Source organism: Symphalangus syndactylus, chromosome 9 (assembly GCF_028878055.3).
Source record: "Symphalangus syndactylus isolate Jambi chromosome 9, NHGRI_mSymSyn1-v2.1_pri, whole genome shotgun sequence".
NCBI lineage: Eukaryota > Metazoa > Chordata > Mammalia > Primates > Hylobatidae > Symphalangus > Symphalangus syndactylus.
In genome coordinates, this window is record NC_072431.2 from 132,554,243 (window position 1) to 132,577,257 (window position 23,015).

Sequence of the window (23,015 nt, forward strand, 5' to 3'; positions counted from 1 at the left end):
AGATGGTGGCGGGCCACTTCCAAGATGGTGGCAAGCCTCGTGTTCTCTGACCTGGGGTTCTTGGCCTCACCGATTCCAAGGAATGGAATCTTGGGCCATGCGGTGAGTGTTATAGCTCTATTAGAAGCCGTGAGTCACGGAAGAGAACCGTGGAACCCAGTGACTAGTGTTCAGATCGATTAGGACGAACCTGGGCACTTACCATGCAGGAACAATGGTGAGCCTTTAGCCCAGTCGAGAGCCGCAATGGGCACCTCACTGGATCAGGAGCACAGCGGACACCCTGCCGGATCCAGAGGGATGGAAGTCAGCGGTGGGTCTGCGACGGCAGCAAACACCACTGGCGGACGGTGAGCAAAAGCTCAGCTCGAGCCGTAACAAACGCGGACCATAAGAGAGTGCAGGTGCAAGATTTAATACAGTGAAAACAGAGCTCTCATACAAAGGCAGGGGACCCAAAGAAGGTAGCCGTTGCCAGCTGGAATGCCTAGGTTTATATTCTGATCCTTGTCCCTCCTGCTGTGCTCTCAGGCAATAGATGATTGGCTATTTCTTTACCTCCTGTTTTTGCCTAATCAGCATTTTCGTGAGCTCTCTTCACTACCTGATTGGTTGGGTGTGAGCTAAGTTGCAAGCCCTGTGTTTAAAGGTGGATGCGGTCACCTTCCCAGCTAGGCTTAGGGATTCTTAGTTGGCCTAGGAAATCCAGCTAGTCCTGTCTCTCACTGTCAGCGCCTAACCCAGTGTATTAGTCACAGTTCTACATAAAAACAGAACCGATAAGGTATATAGATATAGACAAATATAGATGATATAGATATAGATGATTAGATATAGATAGAGAGATATATAGATATACGAGAGGGGATTTATTAGGCAAATTGGTTGTGTGAGTAGGGAGGCTAAGTCCCATCATATGCTGCTTGCAAGCCAGAGAACCTGGGAAACCAGAAGCGTGGCTCAGTCCAAGTTTGAGTTTGAGGACTGAGAACTGAGGACCCACTGGTACATGTCCTGGTGTCTGAAGGCCAGAGACCCTGCAGTTCTGATGTCCAAGAGCAGGAGAAGCTGGGTGTCCCAACTCCAGAAGGCAGAGAGAGCAAATTCATCTTTCCTCTGCCTTTTCATTCTATCTGAGCCCTTAGCCAATTGGATGATGCCCATTCACATTGGGTGAGGGGGTGTATTAGTTTGTTCCCATGCTGCTAATAAATACATACCCAAGACTCAGTAATCTATGAATGAAAGAGGTTTAATGGACTCACAGTTCTACATGGCTGAGGCCTCACAATCATGGTGGAAGGCAAAGAAGGAGCAAAGGTATGTCTTACATGGTGGCAGACAAGAGAGTGTGTGCAGGGGAACTGCCTTTTATAAAACCATCAGATCTCATGAGTCTTATTCACTGTCAGGAGAACAGTATGGGAAAGACCCATACCCGTGATTCAATTACCTCTCACCAGGTCCCTCCCACGACATGTGGAAATTATAGGAGCTACAACTCAAGATGAGATTTGGGTGGGGACACGGCCAAACCATATCAGAGAGATTCCTCTTTACTCAGCTCACTGAGTCAAATGCCAGTCTTTTCTGGAACACTCTGACAGATACAGCCAGAAATAATGCCTCACCAGCTATCTGGACACAGCCAGAAATAATGCTTCACCAGCTATCTGGTTAGCCCTTAATCCAGTCAAGTTGACACCTAAAATCAACCATCACACCCGTGAGAGCATAAGTCTGGCCAAGTGGCATTCAATCAGGCAAGTGTCTGGTATTCAGCCAAGCTTAGGGAGCATCTGATATGTGCAGAGTGTTGCAGAAAATATGGAGAAAAATCAGGCCTGTGGAGCACGGCATGAATAGAGCACATAAAATAAGAATGCAGGTCCATAATCCTTTATCCAAAACACTTGGAGCTAGGTTTGTTTTGTGTGAATTCAGAACTGTTCGGATTCTAGAAAGGCCTACCAAATATCATACATTACCTAACACCTCACGTGAATATTTTGAGGTGATATGTGTGAAAATTCATACTAAATGAATGAATAAAGAATGTAAACAGTTTCATATCGGTTCAGATCAGGTCATTTTGCTTCTAAATGAGTTATGAGTTATGAAAATTTTCCTGGGAGCAAATGAAGACCCATCTAGGAAGGGAAGAAAAAGGGGTTCTATCTGAAATATGATGAATGGCTGGATCCATCTGACACCACCCTCTGGAGTCCCTTGCATCCTGGAAGGAACACAGGTGTAGTGAACTGAGAAGGGTTAATCTTACTGGAACCCTTGGACTCCTACAGGTAGAGTATGAAAGGCCCATTTCTCAGTGTGGGGCCAAGGGATTTGCCTTTCTCCAAAGAGCTGCTGCAAGAAGACGGTGTCCAGTGTTCCTGGGGCTGCTGGAGCTGAGGATCAGACTCCCCCATAATATCCCAGGCTCAGCCTTCCAGGGCAGCTCTGTGGCCAGTGTGTGCCTTCCCTCTTTGTAGCCTGTCTTCCACTGAAAAGACTCACCACCCCCACTAGCACAATCACACACCTGGCCCAATCAACAGAAAGCAAGTCCACATTTGGCTAACTATATAGACTTTGCAAATGGGTGAGTATACTAAATAATATATTCAAAATAAATCTTCATATGTAAGCATATATATTCTTATGAAAATGTTCACCTGATGCCTCTTAGCCTCCAGGAGCTGTGACAGGAACACATTTAATATTTTTTCTAACTTTGCATTTTTTTTTTTTTTTTTAATGCTTTAATAGGCCTGGCACAGTGGTTCACACCTGCAATCCTAACACTTTGGGAGGCCAAGGTAGGCAGATCACTTGAGCCCAGGAGTTCATGACCAGCCTGGGCAACATGGCAAAACCGTTTCTACAAAAAATACAAAAAGTAGCTGGGTGTGGTGGCATGTACCTACTTAGGAGGCTGAGGTGGGAGGATCACTTGAGCTTGGGAGGCAGAGGTTGCAGTGAGCCAAGATCACTCCAGTGCACTCCAGCCTGGGCAACAGAGCAAGACCTTGCCTGAAATACAAAAAATAAAATATTGTAATATACGGAGACAGAATGAATACTATTCAGTGAAAACTAAGTCGCTAATTGTGGAATTAGCAATGGTGGCTGTACGACCTTGTAAACATACTAAAAACCACTGGATTTGACATTTTAAAAGGATGAATTTTATGGTATACGGATTATCAATTAAAGAAAAAACCTAAACAGTTGAAAGTTAACTGTGAAATAACTTTCAGCTCCACTGCAGTCCTATGACCACACCATGAGACCTATCACCAATGGAATCTCAAATGTAGAAATCTGAAACCAATGCCCCTACCTCAGACCACGCCTCCTGATGAAAGACCTCTCAGCCTCCCTCCTGCTATATCTGCTGAACAGCTGTCTTCGTTTTCTATCGGTGCTGTAATGAATAAATTAAGTGGCTTAAAACAACACGCATGTATTCTTACAGTTCTGGAGGCCAGACGTCTGAAATCAGTTTCACTGAGCTCCCGTCAACATGTCAGCAGGGCTGGTTCCGTACAGAGGCTTCTGGGGACAAACTGTCCCCTTGCCTTTCCAGCTTCTAGAAGCCACCCACATTCCTTGTTTCTGGCCCTTGCCTCTATCTTCAAGGCAGATCCCTTCCATCCCATGGCCTTCTTTGTCACTGACCCTCCTGATTCCCTCTTAGGAAGAATGTGCTTCACACTGAGCCCACCCAGATAATCCAGGATAATCTCCTTGTCTCAAGCCTTTAACTTAGTAACATCTACAAAGTCTCTTTTTGCCATGTGAGGTAACATTCACAGGTTCTGGCACGAGGCTGTGGACACCTTTAGGAGCCATGATCCAGTCTTCCACGGCCTTCCACTCCCTAGAGATTCTTCTCTTTCCTCCCAGTGAGTCCCCTCTTGACATCAACTACCTTTCTTATCCAACCCAAAAATGAGTTGAAAGAAACTGTTCTCTTTCCAGCATCTTCAATTCTCTCACACTCTTTTCCTTACATCAAACCCACCTGGATACCCCCTCCTGGAACAATTCTATAATCTGCCTTCTCTGTTCTTATAATCAGGAAATTGGTCTTCTCGGATAAAATCTCCTCTTTCCGGTGTAAAACCTGCAATCCATCTCTGCTCCTAATCCCTTTCCCTCCCTTCGGGATTTCTCCAGAAATTATTGTTTAGATTCTCCATCTCTGCCCTTCAACTAGATCCTTTCTCTGAGAAATAAATATGTTCTCCTATCAAAAAGAAGAAGTGGCCGGGCGCAGTGGCTCAATCCTGTAATACCAGCACTTTGGGAGGCTGAGGCGGGCAGATCAGTTGAGGTCAGGGGTTCGAGACCAGCCTGGCCAACATGGTGAAACCCTGTCTCTACTAAAATACAAAAATTAGTCAAGCATAGTGGTGTACGCCTGTAGTCCCAGCTACTCGGGAGGCTGAGACAGGAGAATCGCTTGAACCCAGGAGGCAGAGGTTGCAGTGAGCTGATCATGCCACTGTACTCCAGCCTGGGCGATAGACCCAGACTCCATCTCAAAACAACAGCAACAAAGAAAAACAAAAAAAGAAAAAATGAGGACTTCCTGTTCTGGGCTTGTTTCTCCCTGGCTAAGTATAATTTAAAATCCTAGACATAGTACAACAAATAAACTTAAGAGGAGTTGAAGGAGGAAAGCAGACTAACAAGGACTTCAGGATTTAAAGAATCTGTGTGAACAGCGTTCAGTTCTCTGCGTTTTCTTCTTATCTCTCATATTTCCTGGACTTGGAACTGGAAAATCCTGTAAACGGCAACTACCAACAAGCAAACACAATTTAAAAAACGAAAAAAGCCCTAGGAAAAGTCTGTTCTGTCTAGTCAAAGAACAGGGAAAGGAGCAATCTCGCAAAACAAAAACGTTGACAATACTCCTCCTACCCCTATCAAACGCAAGGCATGGCCCCTGCTTCCACAGTGTCAATGAACACCAAACAAGAAGTCTGGGATTCCCCTCCACACTTGGTGGCAGCAAGTGACCCAGGACGAGGCTTCCCTCCCCACCTCCCAGCATCGTGTTGCTGGACTGGGTGTGGGGTTCTGCACTCCCTTCTCCCAATTACATAATCTTACTTGGAGTTGGTACCATTTTCTTTTTGCTTTGACCACTGCTTCTTCTTGAAACATGCTCTTCCCTTGCTGTCCAGGAAACCATAGCATCCTGGGTTTCCCACCTCACTGAGCTTTTCAGCCCCCACGCACAGGATCCTCTTTTCCTACCCAGCTATGTTTTGCCATTCTCTAGGGTTCTGATCTCTGCTCATTTCTTTTTTACATGTGACATGTTTTCTAAGTAGCCTACACTCCATTCCCCTAGATTTTTACTTACTTAAAAAAGTCGAAAAAAGAAGAATAAACCTGGAAAATGGAAAAAAAAAAAAAGTCATGTTCATTGAAGTGTAATTTACACACAGTTCACTCATTTTAGTGTTAAGTTCTATGAATTTTGACAAATATATACAGTCTTATTACCACCATCATAATCAAGATAAAGAATATCTCCATCACCCCCAAAATGTTCCCTTATATTCTTTGTTGTCATCCCTTCCCCTACCTCGTCCTTGGCAACCACTAGATCTGTTTTCTGTGCCTATAGTTTTGCCTTTGCCAGGAGATAATTTTCCTGTACATTTTTGAATCTACCAATAAAGATAATGCCTTCACATTCATATCTCTAATGTTAACCTTTCTTTTGAGCTTCAGACTCACCTCTCCAATGTCTCTTGTTTGGGTCAGATTTTTCCTTCATGCATTGAGAAGGTTGATTGATTCAAAAGTTACTCATCCTCTGTGAGTTTTAGTTTTATTCCATAAAAGAGGGTAATGATACTTATTTTGCTGATTTACTGGGAAGGTTAAATAAATGTCACCAAGGAGACTATAAGACTGGATGTACACAATAGATGCTCAATGTATCATTAATGTCGGCTGCTTTTGATGAAGTTTCATTTCCTCAAAGGGACCTCAAAGTTGCCTGGGGTTTCTGACTCATAGGCCCACTTGCTGGACAGTTCAGGCCTCATCAGAGACTAGAAATCATTCTCCCCACTGGCCAGTGCTATGTGTTCCTGTAACATGTCGGGTGAGAGGATGTGTAACTCTTCAGATAACTGCTCATCTGAATTCTCAGGAAGACTTTGCAGTACAATCGAGTCTTGCAACCAACCAATTACTTCATGTAATGAGAATGCCTCAGGATCTCTGGTTAGCTTCAAGTTTATGGGGCTGATTTATATCTGAAATGAAGATTGTTTCATTTTAGATTCCTTTTACTTAAAGGCAAAAATAAAGCACAATGTTATCTTGCAGCAGATACTGCTCCAATGATTATTCATAAGGCCTTCAGGGCATTTATAGTAACGTGTGCATGAACGGCCTTGTTTCACACTGGATGGGTACAAGGAGAGGTGGCAGATCCATTCACTTCTACACAGTTCTGTATTCTCGGTCTCCATGTTTTCACATACTGTGACCCAACAACAATGTGTAATAAATTCCGAGAAGCCATGTGATACTTCAGTGGATGCTTCTTCTCAATTTCTCTCTAGCTGAACTAAAAAGAAAAAAAAAAAGTCCTTTAATAAAAGTAAACTGACAAGGATCACATTGTTCTCATTTCAAATACACAAAAAGGAATTAAAATGTTATGAAATATGCCAGACTGTTTTTACTAATCCCTTAACCTCCAGAGAAAGGGCTTGCAATTAGTGGTACATTAGAATTGTCACAGCTAAGTAATTTTTTTTAATACTAGAAGGACTTCAGCTGATTTTATGCTACACATATACACTAAACATGCAGTTAGTGTAATGCTAAAAAATTAAAATTACAATTGAGGTGCCACACAGTAAGTGAAAAAGATTTAACGGTCTGTCTGGTCATAGAGCTAATAACCACTTTACACAGAATGCAGTGAAACAAAGGTGCCCTTCTCAATAGTCAGAGTGCATTTGTGGCCAGCACTATTTTACTAAGGCCATATGCAGCTGTATTTGGTTATAGGCACATTTGTTAAGTGAGACTATAAAAAACAGCTGTATTTGAGATCGCATAGACCTCTGCACATTTTCTCCCTGTGGCAGCCAATCAGAAATCTTGCTGACAGGCAAACTTGTACAGAACAAATGATCCTATTTAGATTAATTCCTCTTAATGCCTTACCCAGGCCTACTTTCCTGGCATATTACAGAGAGAGCAGGTCAGTTCCCTTCAAAACCTAGAGATAGAAAGTTCAAGCTTGATTAGTTGATAAAATACATGACTACACTGGTAGAGGCTGTGGAGTGCTCAGTCTCTGTAAAAAGAAGGCTGGTGGGCTCTACCCCAGCTCAGAGTTCAGCCACAAGGTACTCTGGAATATGAGCGTCCAGCCAGGGAGCAGTCTAGGGAACTGGGTTTTAGCTGTGGCTCTTTCCTTACTGTTTTGGTCTTCACTCTCCACCCAGGACCAGGATACATCCATACCCTTTGCCATAAAACTCTGAAATGCCGTCCCAGTCCCTGGCTCTGGGCTTTTGCCCATAGGATGTTAACCAGTGCCCCATAGAGGACTGAAATGTGCTTACTTGGCTGGGCTTGCTTGCTCTCCTGCCTCTGCCACTGACATGAGAAGAACATATGAGGGCTGCCCACTGGGCCCACTAGAATGATGGGAGACCCACGGAGCAGGTGTGTGAGCTAGTCCCAGCCAAGGTCAGCACAGCTGTCCTGCCAAGCCCTGCCTAGATGAGAGAAATAAATGCTTTCCGCTGCAGGCCACTAAGATTTTGCAATTTTGCAACTGTTTGTAATGCAGCAAAATGGTGGCCCCAGTTAACTGAAGCAGTCACCAAAACTGCCTGCCCTTGGGAATCCCTTTTCCTGTCTATCCTCTGGGTCTCATTTATACAATGAAGGAGGGACTGGAGGACCTCTAATTCCTACTAATGACAGCTGCGGACCAGGAATCCTGGAACGAAAAGTGATCCAGACTCAAGGGTCTGAGATGCATTCAGGGCCTAGAAGGAGTTGAAGAAAACACTTCCATTGGTACTGAAGTGGGCAGGCAGGGGACTTTGTCTCCAAAAATATCGCCATGCATGTGCCACAACCATGGAAAAGTCAGCGACAGAAGGAGGGTCTGAAAAACCTGGGCCGCAGTATGTCCTGATAGCCAGCTCTCCAATAAACTTGTTTTTCTATTGGTTTAAACCCAGACAAATAAGCAAGTCAGAGGCAGGACTGGAGAAAATGGAAATCTTTATTTTTAAACACTAGTACATTTTCAGGCTGTTTTAAAAAAGAAAAATCATGTTACATTAGTTCAAAACTATGCATCAAAGCATATTTATTTAAACTCTAATTTTACAAACACATAATGAAAGAAACATATATTTTATAAATATCTACTCAGAATATGTATTATGAAAAAAAGTGTTTAAAAATAACAGCCCCAGATCTCCCTCTTTAAATATATAAAATTCGCATAACAATTCATAAGAATTCTTTCTCAAGAGCCAAAAGTTTCATTTCACAAAGGCCAACAACTCAGTTCCCATCAGACACAATCAAAAGTAATAGGAATATTCAAAAATGTAAAAGTTCTGTACAAGGGAAATACAGATAGCACACGGGTAAATCTCATTAGCATACATGCCATTTGTGTTTTAAAAATGTTTTATAAAAACTGCAATTTGAAACAAATAAGTGAGAGTCCTTCCCTGACTGTGGAAAATATATAAAGTATCGCCCTCCCCGCTGGGTACCGAGGTGCCACCTGCTGGACCTGCAGAGAGAGGTCCCCGTGTGTTTCCTGACAGGGCCCTAAGCCGCACAAGGGGACCCGCCTCCTCTGTGGCAGTGGCTTTTCCTAGTGGGTGATTCACTAGTATTTCCTTTCACTTAGAAAACTTCTTTGGGATCATAGAAGACAATTGCTCACAAGTGAAAGCAAGACTAGAGATGATTTCAGATTGCGGCATCCAATTAATTATGTGTATTTTGTATTTTTGGTGACCAAACTCTGGAAACCCGATTTACCACTGTCAGAGACACACCCCGTCACCTACACCAGCAAAACTCATGGCACAGCCCCAAGGATGTCCCTTCATCTTCTCTCCTCCAACCCAAGCTGCTCTGTGGCCTGCAGCGATGTATGCAGACTACTGTCTCTTCTGGCACTTCTTCTGGAAAGAGCTCTTCAGAAAAGTGCGGTACACAGGGTCGGCCACATATTCGTTCTTAAACCTGGAGCTCAGCACTCTTTGTCTCTTTCTCTCCCCTTGGATAATGTCTGCTCCATAAAATGTGTCTTCAAATCGCATGTCAGAGGCTGTGGACTAAAAGCAGCTGGTGTTATATTGCAAAAGGGCATGGCATTTGATCTTCAGAACACTGGACAAAGATCTGACTCAGTCAGCTGGGGTGAGGGTGCAGATGCCCCGGTCACCAGCTCAGGCTGGAAGGGCCCCAGGCATGGCTTTGGGCTTTCCCTCGCCTCTCCCACCCAAAGCGGGGGGCCCCATTTAGCCCTACTTTCTCCAGGATCCCCGCACCCTCCAACCCCAGGGACCTTCCCCAAACAAAAGCAAGATTAAAGTCTTCTCATTTTAAACTTCCCTCATTTTTCATCTCCCCTCTGGCTCTTGCCCAACGAGGTTTTTGACAAATGTCAACAGTCGTCTCTAAGTTACCTTTACTCCTACTTAGCTTTGGGTCTCTGCCCCACCCCTTCCCTGAAACTGTTCTTGCTGAATGAAGTCCTAGTTGCTAATTCCTGTGACACCTTCCTATCCCTAAACTGACTTGACTAGTCTGCCAACTAATTACTGCTTAAAGCTCTCTTCTCTGTCATTTTGTACACCCACTCTCCTGCTTCTCCTTCTCTGGCTGCTCATTTCTGATGTCTCAGCGGTTCCCTTTCTTAACTATCTGCTCAACTACGATGCCCTAAGGTTTGGCACTGGGCCTTCTCCTCTCCACTCCTGTTCCCTGGGCCTTTGGGCCCACACCCCTGGCTTCAGTGTCTGCAGGAGATGCTCACATCTCCTGCTCCAGCTCAGGCCTGTAAGCGCATTTCCCCAGCAGGCATCACAAAGTCCCTGTCTCAGAGGCCCTTCAAATCAACCCGTCCTACATTGAACTGAAAGCCTTCCTTCTCCATTGCTGTCCTTCCCACATTCCATAAAAGGCACCACCACACCCATGCACCCAGTTACACTGGCCAGAAACCTAAAGGCACTGTAGACATTTCCCCACCGTGTCCAGGATTCCTCCTGCATGTACCTTGAAGCCCTTCAGCCTTTCTTCTTGATCCTTACTGACCCTACGGGGCAGGGCCTCACCTCTCCAAACCACTGCAATAAATGCTGCACCTCCAACCTATTTCCCACAGTACCATGGAAGAAAGCTGCCGTTAGAAGTACCAACCAGCCATTAGAAGAAAACACTTTTGTTTCATTCATTCTTGGCAAAATACTTCCTCTGAGTAATCTTTCACTTTTGTAAGTGCTAAGGTTATCAAAGAAGAAAATAAAACATCTATGAAAGTGTTGCCACTGTGCAGAAACAGCAAAAGTCGGCCTCTCAAATACAATAATAAAACCGATTTACCAGGAGCTCTAGCTAATTATGCACCGTTGCTATGGTTATTCGGTGAGACAATAAAAGGTAATGGGGCTGTTTCTGAAGTGAGTGGAAAAGAACCCCGCACAATCACTGAGGTGGACTGCTGGCTCTTTTGAATAGTTTCCTCCCCCAGTCAGCATGTGTCTGGGTGAGCCAAAGTCATTAAAATACAAGGCCTCCTCCTCACAAGGGCTGCTAACCTCCATCCTTAAAAAACAAAAAAGACTTTTCTAACCATAAAATATCTTCCATCAATGACTTTTCCAATTAGATTTGTTTTGCCAACTGGAAAAAAAAAATAGTAATCATGGACAGACTAACCAAGGGTCTGAGGGCTATGTACCAACCCAGGGGAGAAACAGGCTGGCTACGACAAGACTGCGTATGTCTTTGATTCAATAAAGGTGGCCAACAGGACTTAGTGACTGTGAGCCTTTGTTCCCGAAGGTATTTTCTACTTGGCTCAGCCGCTCAGAATAGCAGGCTGCATTCAGAGTGTATGGATGTGATTTATATATTTTCACTGTTTTTTTTTTTTTAATTAAAAATTTTCTCTGAGAATAAAAAAAAATTGAACATTGGTGAGCTTGTTCAGTGAAATAGACCTTAGAAAATCCAGGACCTGTGTTCAGAGATAGCCACAGGGGAAGGCATCCTGGTATCTGAGCGAAATCTACTGTGAAACAAAGAGATTGTGATCAGAGTATGAAAGCAATGAGCTTTCTTCTCATGTGATTAAGAAACAGTATTTGAAATCTACAAGACTCAGCTGGTAGGATGCTTAGTCATACACAGATTAGAAAATGAAAGACCTAAGAGACTTCGAGAGGCTATCTACTCCACTCCCCATCCTCTAAATCTCTAGGTGCTGAAAAAGGAGAAGAAAGGAGCGGGAGGAGCGGGGAGTAAGGAAGGGAAGAGGGGAGTCCAAGGAAGATAGGAATACAGAACGAGAGGAAGCTATCTCTAACATCTCGGAAAGTTTTTCTCAAGAAATTTCAGGTCTCACAACAGTGACAAGTCATCTAAGGCTTTTAGGTCTTGGTAAGATTTGGCTGGTATCTTTACAACAGGAATATTTAATTTTTTATTTGCTTGCTGTTATTATCTAGTGGTTACTCTATTTACAGGTGTGTGGGTCCCCTCTGAGCCACATTTCTCATCCAGTGGGTAGCAATACCAGTACTCCTCTTGACGATTTCACTTTGAAGGACCATCCTCTGAAGGATACAGCTGAGAGGAAAGTCAGTTCCCACCTGATGCAGTTACTCTGCTGTCAGGATCCCATCTGATGGGAAAAAAACTGCATACACAACTGAACGTTTAAGGCAAGCCTGTCCAACCCATGGCCCGCGGGCTGCATGCTGCCCAGGATGGCTTTAATGCGGCCAAACACTAAACTTGCTTAAAACATTATGAGATTTTTTTGCTTTTTTTTTTTTTATAGCTCATCAGCTATTGTTAGTGTAGTTTACGTGAGGCCAAAGACAATTCTTCTTCTTCAAGTGTGGCCCAGGGATGCAAAAAGATTGGACGTTCCTGATTTAAGAAAACCCTTGGTTTTTCCAAAATAACCAAATAATCTATAGTGACTCTATCACTGCAGACAAGTATATCATAAGCACACACTAAACTGAATTATTCAGAAAAAAAAATTTCATTTGAGTCAGAAAAACCCCATCCATTCAAATTTCTCTATTTAGGATTTATCATTTCACAAATGCAATAGATGTAATTCCAAATGAATAAAACTGACTTCATTTCAGGGTCCACTAAATATTTTATGATACAACAATATGAAGCCTAAATTATTGTGAATTATATTTTTCAACAACTTCAGTTTTGATTATTTGTCCATGTTTGTTCATCTTTTAATGGTATGTGAGGGCATGAAACTAGTATTTCCTTTTTAAAAAACTGCTTTAGTATTCCCACAACTAGCATTTAGGCTTTCTTTATCCCTTTATTATGAAAGTCAGAGTTTAGCTTAATTATGAACTGACACAAACATCAATGATTTTCTGAAACAGAAGGTAGTCAATCCATGATAAACCTATAAAAGAAGAGACAGACATTCAATTATGCCGAGTCCCCTTTGATCTACTCCTGAATACTTTCTTTTAATGTTGCTTCTACTAACAAGATTGCGAATGCCTTGATGGTATCTTTGTTTGCTCCTAGTGTTTTGCACAGAGCACATATTCAGTAAGTATTTTTGTGCACCAATAAATGTTAACACAAAGAAGCATCATTTGACTTCATTAGAAGAAAAACAAAGCACACGCATTAGTTTCCCGATTCTGGCTGAATTTGAAGTTTGCATCCAATAGGTTTCACTATGGGAAAAGTTGCATTGGCTTTCTTTAGAATTAATCCAAAAACCCAAGTATGTTTCCTGCTGGGCTTGGGAAACATGAGGTGAGGACAAGGAATTCACTTGGCAGGTCCCCAAGTGGCATCTGCCAGCACTTACAAATCGAGCTTTCACTCTCTTGGGTAACTCTTCATCTAAAGTGTAGATGTCCTCTCGCTTCATTGCTATCTGGGATCCATCTTCAAACTCAACCTAGTGAAAAATAAGATAACATGATACATATTAAAAAACAGCATTGACCGTTTTTAAAGGCTCCAATTAAATACATGAAAAGATGAAAAGGACTCAAACAGAACAAACAAGGGAAGCAGCCAACAACCAAGGAAGTAAGAAGAGTTATTTCCCTTATTAAGTAGAGGCCGGGCATGGTGGCTCATGCCTGTAATCCCAGCACTTTGGGAGGCCAAGGCAGGCAGATCCCAAGGTCAGGAGATCGAGACCATCCTGGCCAACATGGTGAAACCCTGTCTCTACCAAAAATACAACAATTGGCCAGGCATGGTGGTGCATGCCTGTAGTCCCAGCTACTCGGAAGGCTGCGGCAGGAGACTTGCTTGAAGCCGGGAGGCAGAGGTTGCAGTGAGCTGAGATTGCACCACTGCACTTCAGCCTGGTGACAGAGTAAGATGCTGTCTCAAAACAAAAAAATAAATAAACTAAATACAAAATACATTTTAAAACAGGCCAAAATTCTTGGAAATGAGTGTCTTGGAATATGGGATATGAAAACTTTATCTGGCAAAGCAAAAACCAAGAAAAATAGCTGCTGATCAAATGGAAATCACAAAACGTGAGACTGTGGGAAATTTAGCATTAAAATGGGTTCGGTCTGTTAACACTGCTCATTTCTTTAAGAGACTCTGACAACATAACAGGGAGAACTGTTTCTCTCTGAAAGAAAAGATAATATATTTCCTTTTTTTTTTTTTTTTTTTTAAATTGAGACAGGGCCTTGCCCTGTTGCTCAGGCTAGAGTGCAGTGGCCTGATCTCAGCTCACTGCAACCTCAACCTCCCAGGCTCAAGCAATCCTCCCACCTCTGCCTCCTGAGAAGCTGGAATCATAGCTGTGTGCCACAACGCCCAGCTATTTTATTTTATTTTAGTTTCTTTAGTAGAGACAAGGTCTGACTAGACTCAAGCAATTCTCCCACCCTGGCCTCCCAAAGTGTTGGGATTACAGGTGTCAGCCACCATGCCCGGCCTGTTTACTCTCATATAATAATCCTCCCAGATAAAATAATTTCTCCATTTCTTACAGAGCTTGAACTTTCAAAACTCATTTGTCAAATTCAGTCAAATGCCATCAAAGGAGCTGGGAAAATCTGTTTCTCAACTTCCTAACATGTAAACCTCATCAATGTGTGAAAATACATCATCATCTAAAACAAAATGTTCAAAACTTTTTTCGCACTAACCAAATGGAAGCAAATAATTTCATAACTAATTTTTTTTTAACATTTTAAAAGATTTTGTCAAAGAAAAGGTAAATAACACCAGCTAACAGAAACCTAGAGCACCTAGGTTTAGATTGGTTTAGGTTTAATCCAACATGAACTAATCTAGCAGGAAACAAGAGGGATGTAATCAGGTAGAATACTTAATATGTTCTAATTCTGAACCACATGATATTTTTGAAGTCCCTAAATTTTGTCTGAAATTTTACTTTTAAGAAATGAAAATATGCTTGTACTTCTAGTCAAAAGGTAAGTTAAACCACACAGCTGTGCCACGTTAATAAAAAAAATTCTAGAGTGAGTTTGAAAAAAAAATTTACACTAATTTTTTTTTTTTTTTTTTTTTTTTTTTGGTTTTTTCTTGAGACGGAGTTTCGCTCTCGTTGCCTGGGCTGGAGTGCAACGGCACAGTCTTGGCTCACTGCAACCTCTGCCTCCTGGGTTCAAGTGATTCTCCTGCCTCAGCCTCCCAAGTAGCTGGGATTATAAGCGTGCCACCACCATGCCTGGCTAATTTTTATACATTTTTTTAGTAGAGACGGGGTTTCACCACGTTGGCGAGGCTGGTCTCAAACTCCTGACCTCAGGTAATCTGCCTGCCTCGGCCTTCCAAAGTGCTGGGATTACAGGCGTGAGCCACTGTGCCCAGCTACACTTATTGTTTAATTCACAGAATGTCCAACTGATATATCACTGCACTTTGCATTAAACAAACACTCTCTTAAGCTTGGGCGGATGATAACATTAACTGGCCGTATCTGTGCCAATGCATTGGTCTAGGTTTGCTGAGATGCCCAGGTGGGTATGTCTCTCAGGCACAAGTTACCAATTCTGATTGATGAACATCCATGACGGTCTTAACAAAGATCAAACATATAATTGAACATGTTATTATCCACGTACTGTTAGCAATTTGAATAAGCTTAACAGTATAGTGGAATTAGGTGCCAGTCACATGAGAACTCTTGCTGTCACTTCCGGGAGGGCTGACAAGGGGAAGTGTTTTCTTCCTGGCCTTGTTTGAGCAAAATCATTTCGTTAACATTTAACTAGGCCATAGTGTCATCTGATTTACACGATTTGATAGCATAGCTAGAACCACCTGTGCCTGCTTTCATTTGTTTGAGACCACTTAAAACATCTAAAAGACAAAAAGGCAGTTACAAACCTAGAAGGGAGTGCGCTGTGCTAGGACTAGGGTAACCAACCATCCTAGTTCGCCTGGGACTCAGGGGTCCCTTGGGACGTACTTATTTTCAGTACTAAAATCAGGGGTGGTCCCAGGCAAGCAGGGATGGTTGTCCACCCTAGTTAGGGCAGAGCTGAGACAGAATTTTGGCCCTCTCTTTACCAGTTGTGTGCTCTTGGACAAATTATTAAAAAATCATTCTTAAATCATTAAAATTTTGTTCACAGCCTTTCTTCCCTCATTTGTAAGATAGGAGTCAGTAACATCTATTTTGTAGGACTACTCTGAGGGTCAAAAAATGCATATGCCTAGGATAGTAAGCACTGTGCAGCAGGTATTTATTTATCTGTCATATCTATTTTTAAAACTGTCTTTGTTTATTTGATGGTGAAGTTGAATAATTAGACACGAAACACAAATGATCTCAAAAGGCCACTTGGCTTAATGAGGAATTTTAAACTACTTGTGCTTGAGAGACAATTTTAATATTAGTCTTAACTTTTTCATTGAGTCTATAAATATGCTCATAGTTTTATGTTGATAGACCATCATAAATTCAACTGAAGTTAACACACTGATTACTAATTAGCCTGAATTTCAACATATTCTCATTATGTGATTCTTTTCATGTAGCAAATGGCTTTGCTACATGTAAGAAGCTTTACTTTTCCACTTACTATTTAATTAAATGTAATTATTTTATTTTGCATTATGTAGTAATGCTTCTTTTTCAGGATCCTCCAGTATTATAGCCTGTCTTGCGATTTTTGCCTAATTCTGGTCATTCTAATGCAATGAAGCTCCAGTACCTTTACTATTATAAATAACTTGAATTTGTATCTTGAGTCTGTCACCAATACCATATGCAAAGGGGGAAATGGCCTTGACACACACAGACACACATACACACAGACACACACACACACAATGTATGTGTATACATCCTCCCCTATCCATTCCCCTTGGGTTTTTCTAGACCATGAAAAACACTCTCTCCTAGGTTTTTCAAACTTCTTTGAACACCTTTAATTCCACTGTGCTCCAGGTCCTGATGCAGGGTCTTATAATGCACTCTTCCATTTAAGCTCTTGCTCCTCATCAGTCTTATCATTCTCAAGCTGTTTTTCAACAGACCTTCCTGTTTTCACTCTACAGTTTGGCCTGAGAATCTTGATTTCTGACACAGTGTTGCTGAAAATTCTACAATGTATTGGCTCTAAATGTCCCCTTTTAAAACCTTTCGGAAGGAATATAAATGTACATGTGCTATCCATGTTGTTTCCCTTATTAAAGCTTAACTCATTTTCATTTCTGGGTGAAATAAAAGTAATTCATTTTTAAATTGTATATATACTCTTTAATACTATGTAGGGTTCCCTAGTGAACAGAATGTCCAACTGATAGCTGTACTTTTCATTTAAACAAGCATTCCTTTAAGCTTGGGTGGATGATAACCATCAGCTCCTCGTGACATTAACTGGCCACATCCATGTCAATGCACTGTTGTCTAGCTTTGCTGAGATGGGGGGAGTGGGGAGACTATGTCTCTCAGCAAAAGCCACCAGTTCAGGGGCTGCTGGTTGAAGAGTGGCCATCACTGTCTTGGCTAAAGGTGAGATGAATCGGCCAACAAGTCTCTCCCCATACAACAGAAACAGTGGGAGGCAGCTTGTCTTCTATTCACATATCTTTCTGGCAGAACCATATTCCTTACAATTAAACCATTCATCAAATGTTAAGAGTTTCCCAGTGTCCAATTTGGTAATAAAACTCCAGGGTTTTGACCTGGGTCATTAAACATTGAATCTTTGCCTCCTGCATAAAATAAGAGGTGCCCCAAATTCACGTGGCTTATTGATCAGCACAATTGAGATACTATCTCCTTCTGACTTATGTCAATCTTAGCAAGCATCACAGAGAAGGAAGAACCCACCTGGTACATGTGGGCAATATTTGATCCAAAATATTTTGCTCCATAGAGTTTGCCATCAGGCCACTTGACTTGGACGACTTCTCCCTCGGCAGGTGGGCCCAGCTTCAGACAGTCTCGGCTCTGCGGAATAAACAGAGACAGGCTTTTCAAGAGGAGTGCCTAAGTGACTGCATTTAGAACTTACCAAATGATGAACTCCTGGCAATTAAAAGGAATTATTGCCTCTGTGTTTTATGGATTATGATCTCGCATGGGTGTTCAGGGGAAGAGATATGAGCCAAAGGAGTATTTAAAGATTCAGCCTACATCATAAAGTTGCAAAGGAGCCACCATAATCCAAGCAGAAAAAAACAGCAGCATTTACATTTGCTGTTTGAAAAAGAATTGTTCAGGGGGTAACTAAAATATGCACAGAAACCGCTTTAGCTGAGGAATAGACCAGCTAATGATTTACAACACTTGACATTTATATAGTATTTTGCAGTTAACAAAATGCTTCAGCGTACATCTCACGTGATCTTATAATCACCCCATGACATAGAAAGAGACTATTAATTATCCCCATTTTACTGGCAAGGAAACTGAGACTCCTGCGAGGCTCCTTTAGGTTGCCAGGATCTCTGGAGGAGTGAAGCTATGGAAGAATAAGAGATACCCAGGTGGAAGTGGAGCAAGGGAGAAATGGCTTGCGACTGAAGCCGGTAGGACTTGCCACTGCAGCAGGGACGGGAAAACAGGAGCACCTGCAGCATGGCGGGTGGAGCTGGGTGGGTGTGTCCTGTTTAGCACGCCCCTTCTAAAGACCCCCTGGACCTCCCTACATAAATGTGCTTCTGCCAGCATCTCTTGTTAATTGACGAGCCCACCTTTTTCTGCAGGTAATCATGGTGGCACCCATAATCAGAATCTTTTCATTTCAGATATTGTGTTTCACGTTGCTACCTCCCAAGCAGTAATTCAGAGCAAACTCCCCAGGTGATTAATCCTGAAATGTGAAAGGTGCTTTTTTTTTTTTTTTTTTTTAAAGGCATGGGAGGTGGACAGGGAAGATAGTAAAACATTTAAACATTTGCTCAGACATAGTTTGCAAACTTTTAAATTTGTATGTATCGAGTAGGACACAATACAATTTTAATACAAGAGAATTAAATACTTGACTATGGTAATTTTTATTTTTATTTTTTTGCACATTTAGCAATTCATGATTTGCTAATACTGGTATTTTACTGATGAGGACAATCTGAATGACTGAAATGCACACTTGACCAATCAAGCGATAAAAGCAGACTGGGCACATTCTGTGGTTTAAATGAGGGGCACACACAGGAGGTATTTAGTTGTTTATGATTGGAAATCTACCATGTACTATTTCTTATTACTAATAGAAATTGTGCCTTATAAAGGAGTAGCCATTAGATTGCTGGGTTAGGAGTATACATGGAAGGCCCAGCTGTTCATTTTTCTAACTGCAGGCTATGCTTCCATTAGAGCTACAGCAAAGAAAAAAATAGTTTGCTCGGAGGCTCTACAGAACTGACAATATGCATCTAACTTAGTCAAATGAAAGTAAGTCTATCCTTGGCCTTCATAATACTTGACCTCAGGGCATGTGGAATTGAAAGGGTAGGCTGTGGAGATGTACTCAATGTATGCCCATGGGGTTATCACCTTTCTTTCCATTTCCCTTCCCAAGATTTATGTGGTACAAAGAACACTGGAAGGTATAGCTTCTGAGTACAAACTGATTACATGTGTCAGTCTCCAAGGTTAGAGAGTCGCATCAGCTCTGGATTCCTCTGAGCTGGAGCCCAGGTGCTGGGGTAAGCATGGCAGCAGGAGGTGGCATATGCTTCTCCCGCTGCTACAGCTTTCTCTCATGTGGAGGGATCTCCTCTTGGGTAATCCATCTGGCTCTTCTTCACCCCCCTCTTAGCCTTTTACGACAGGATTGGTTTTGACTTAATTTTATTTTTGAATTCTGAAGGAGACTGTATTTCCCAAACTATGTGCCATGGTGCCCTGCAGTGCTACAGCAAACTCACAGGGACCCTGTGGGATACATTCAAGAGAAGCACAGTGACACTTGTGAGGCACCCAGCTTACTAATACTGGTGAGTTATTTGGACCTAATTTACTTAACACATAGAACTGTTAGGTATTTCTTTTGACTGAGAGGCATTATAGAAAGCACGCTGAGGTACGAAGGGTGCCTGTGAGCCAAGAAAGTTTGGTGACCTCTAGCTCGGCTCCTTCCCTTTCTCTCTGGAGCCATCATGCAGACAGAGAACCTGCACTCTGCTCTGCTCTGCTCCTTCCACAGAGAGGAGCCTGCACTTTCCTGCACTGCCCATCACTAGGTAAGCCTGTCTCATTCCAGGATCCAGTATTTGAAACATGTTTGCCCACAGATATAAGCCACACTCCTCAGTACTTGCTTTATTACTCATAAAGGCGATACTTTACATCTCCAAATCCTGACTCCTTTGTCCCGCTTTTCCTCAGGCAGGGAGAGACATGCTATTTATAGGGTCCTTCTCGAATCCCAACAGAGGCAAGTCAAAGCCTCAGGAAATACAGGAGGCTGTACCCTGCACTTTCTTACCTACCACAAACAAATTTCAAGCAGGAGAATTATGGCCTCCCTTTCTTTATCATTTAGCTCCTTTTCAGCAGAACTTTATTAACCTTTAAAATAAAATCCCTCAAAATAAATCCCGATCTGCAATTTTAGGTACCATATCACCAAGGAGAGGTGAGGGACACAGAAACATGGACTAGACAAGCATAAATTGCATTCGAGCAGTTTAATCTTAAAAACATAGTTTTATCAACAAGCTGAATGGATGAACTTTACTAAGTGACAATTCTTTTTTCAAAAGGCTTTTGGAAACAATGCCTGGGATAGTTTGATATCTTTTATTACTAATTGTAAATTAACCTTTTACTCACAAGAAATCTTACTTTAGCATTGGCAGTGCCTGACCTCAACTAACTACTTACTGCTCAGCCTCCTCCTAATGTTGCTCCGTATCCTAATGTTACTGTCTATCAGCCACAAAGATCAAATTCATAATCTCGCACGCCAAACTCAAGAAGACACTTCAGTTTGCTTTCTCAATCTTGTTGCTTTCAGAACTCTTTTTCTTTATTTATAGAAGAAGAAAAATAACAAACCAACTATGTAACAAGATAAGTTATTCCGTGCCTCCCCCACCTCCAAAACCAGGGGGCACGATTCTCATCCACAGCAGCTCCTTTCTCACCCTTCACCAGGTCATTCAGCTGGAAGGACATATATTTTGATTAGCATATAACTTTATTTAGTATGTAAAATTCATTATTTACTCCCTAGCTACTTTCCAAATGAAGTTAAGGTGGCTCCGAGTAAAACATAAAAGAGCTTATTTCTGTAACATCTACTTTCATCCATAAAGAAATAGTGTCAATTCATCATCAGCTGTTTCACATTTTGAGTTTGCCAGCAACTTCCTATGACTATGTGGGGTATAAATTTAAACAAGAATGAGACTAGAAGCATGTGGGCTGATGAAAAGAAGTTGAAAGGTTTGATATTTAGGCTTCTCTGATCTCTCCAAAGTAGAAGCTGGTGGGTGTCCCCAAAATTGTTTCAATCACTAATTCAAAACCTATTTACTGACCACCTAATATGTGTGAGACACTAGGAGGCAATAAAGCCCAGCAGCCCAAGCCAGGGACAGACAGAGGGCATTGCACCCACACGTGAGGCCTGTCACACTAAATCCCATGGCTCTGTGGGGTTGGGGGTATCCAGGGTCCTTGCAAGGGGGGAGATCTATGAGGGCTTCAGAGTAGAACTTTGATTTTATTTACAAATTAGGTTTCTGAGTAAGATTTCATTCGGGGTAAAAAAGTTTCTTTTAAAAATAAAAGGTCTGAAAGATGGCCAAATAGGAACAGCTCCGGTCTGCAGCTCTCAGCGTGACTGATGCGAAAGACGGGTGATCTCCGCATTTCCAGCTGAGATACCTGGTTCATCTCATTGGGACTGGTTGGACAGTGGATGCAGCCCATGGAGGGTGAGCTGAAGCAGGGTAGGGTGTCACCTCAGCTGGGACGTACAAGGAGTCAGGGGATTTCCAACTCTTAGCCAAGGGAAGCCGTGACAGACTGCACTTGGAAAAATGGGACACTCCTGCCCAAATACTGCACTTTTCTCAAGGTCTTAGCAACCAGCAGACAAGGATATTCTCTCCCGTGCCTAGCTCGGTGGGTCCCATGCCCATGGAGCCTTGCTCACTGCTAGCACAGCAGTCTGAGACTGAAGAGCAAGGTGGCAGTCTGGTTGGTGGAGAGGCATCTGCCACTGCTAAGGCTTAAGTAGGTAAACAAAGCCGCTGGGAAGCTTGAACTGGGTGGAGCCCACTGCAGATCAACAAGGCCCACTGCCTCTAGACTCCACCTCTGCAGGCAGGACATAGCTGAACAAAAGGCAGCAGACAACTTCTGCAGACTTAAACTTCCCTGTCTGACAGCTCTGAAGAGAGCAGCGGTTATCCCAGCATAGCGTTTGATCTCTGAGGAAGGGCAGACTGCCTCCTCAAGTGGGTCCCTGACCCCCGTGTAGCCTATCTGGGAGACAACTCCCAGTAAGGGCAGACAGACACCTCATATAGGTGGCTCCCCTCTGGGACGAAGCTTCCAGAAGAAGGATCAGGCAGCAATATTTGCTGTTCTGCCTCCAATGGTGATCCCCAGGCAAACAGGGTCTGGAGTGGACCTCCAGCAAACTCCAACAGACCTGCAGCTGAAGGACCTGACTGTTAGAAGGAAAACTAACAAACAGAAAGGAATAGCATCAACATCAACAAAAAAGACATCCACACCAAAACCCCATCTGTAGGTCACCAACATCAAAGACCAAAGATAGATAAAACCACAAAGATGGGGAGAAACCAGAGCAGAAAAGCTGAAAATTCTAAAAATCAGAGCGCCTCTTCTCCAAAGGATCACAGCTCCTCGCCAGCAACGGAACAAAGCTGGAGGGAGAATGACTTTGACGAGTTGACAGAGTAGGTTTCAGAAAGTCGGTAATAACAAACTTCTCCAAGCTGAAGGAGCATGTTTGAACCCATCGCAAGGAAGCTAAAAACCTTGAAAAAAGGTTAGACAAATGGCTAACTAGAATAAACAGTGCAGAGAAGACCTTAAATGACCTGATGGAGCTGAAAAACATGGCACGACAACTTCGTGACGCATGCACAAGCTTCAACAGCCAATTCGATCAAGTGGAAGAAAGGGTATCACTGATGGAAGATCAAATTAATGAAATTAAGTGAGATGACAAGGTTAGAGAAAAAAGACTGAAAAGAAACGAACAAAACCCCCAAGAAATATAGGACTACGTGAAAAGACCAAATATATGTTT

At 42.5% G+C, this 23,015-nt stretch overlaps 1 protein-coding gene across 9 annotated transcripts in view; it reads right to left on the reverse strand.

Moving 5' to 3' along the window:
- Window positions 1-8,272: 8,272 nt before the first annotated feature.
- Window positions 8,273-23,015, reverse strand: part of KDM4C (lysine demethylase 4C) — a 421,337-nt gene continuing 406,594 nt past the window's right edge. For 5 of the 9 annotated variants that reach the window (XM_055294283.2, XM_055294278.2, XM_055294279.2 and 2 more), the window contains 3 exons: window positions 17,609-17,728; window positions 13,130-13,222; window positions 8,273-9,368 (listed from right to left, as the gene is read on the reverse strand). In XM_055294283.2, coding sequence (XP_055150258.1) covers window positions 9,192-9,368; window positions 13,130-13,222; window positions 17,609-17,728 — 390 coding nt within the window. In that variant the 3' untranslated portion in view covers window positions 8,273-9,191. The other 4 variants (XM_063609187.1, XM_063609186.1, XM_063609188.1 and 1 more) reach the window with 3 other exon arrangements.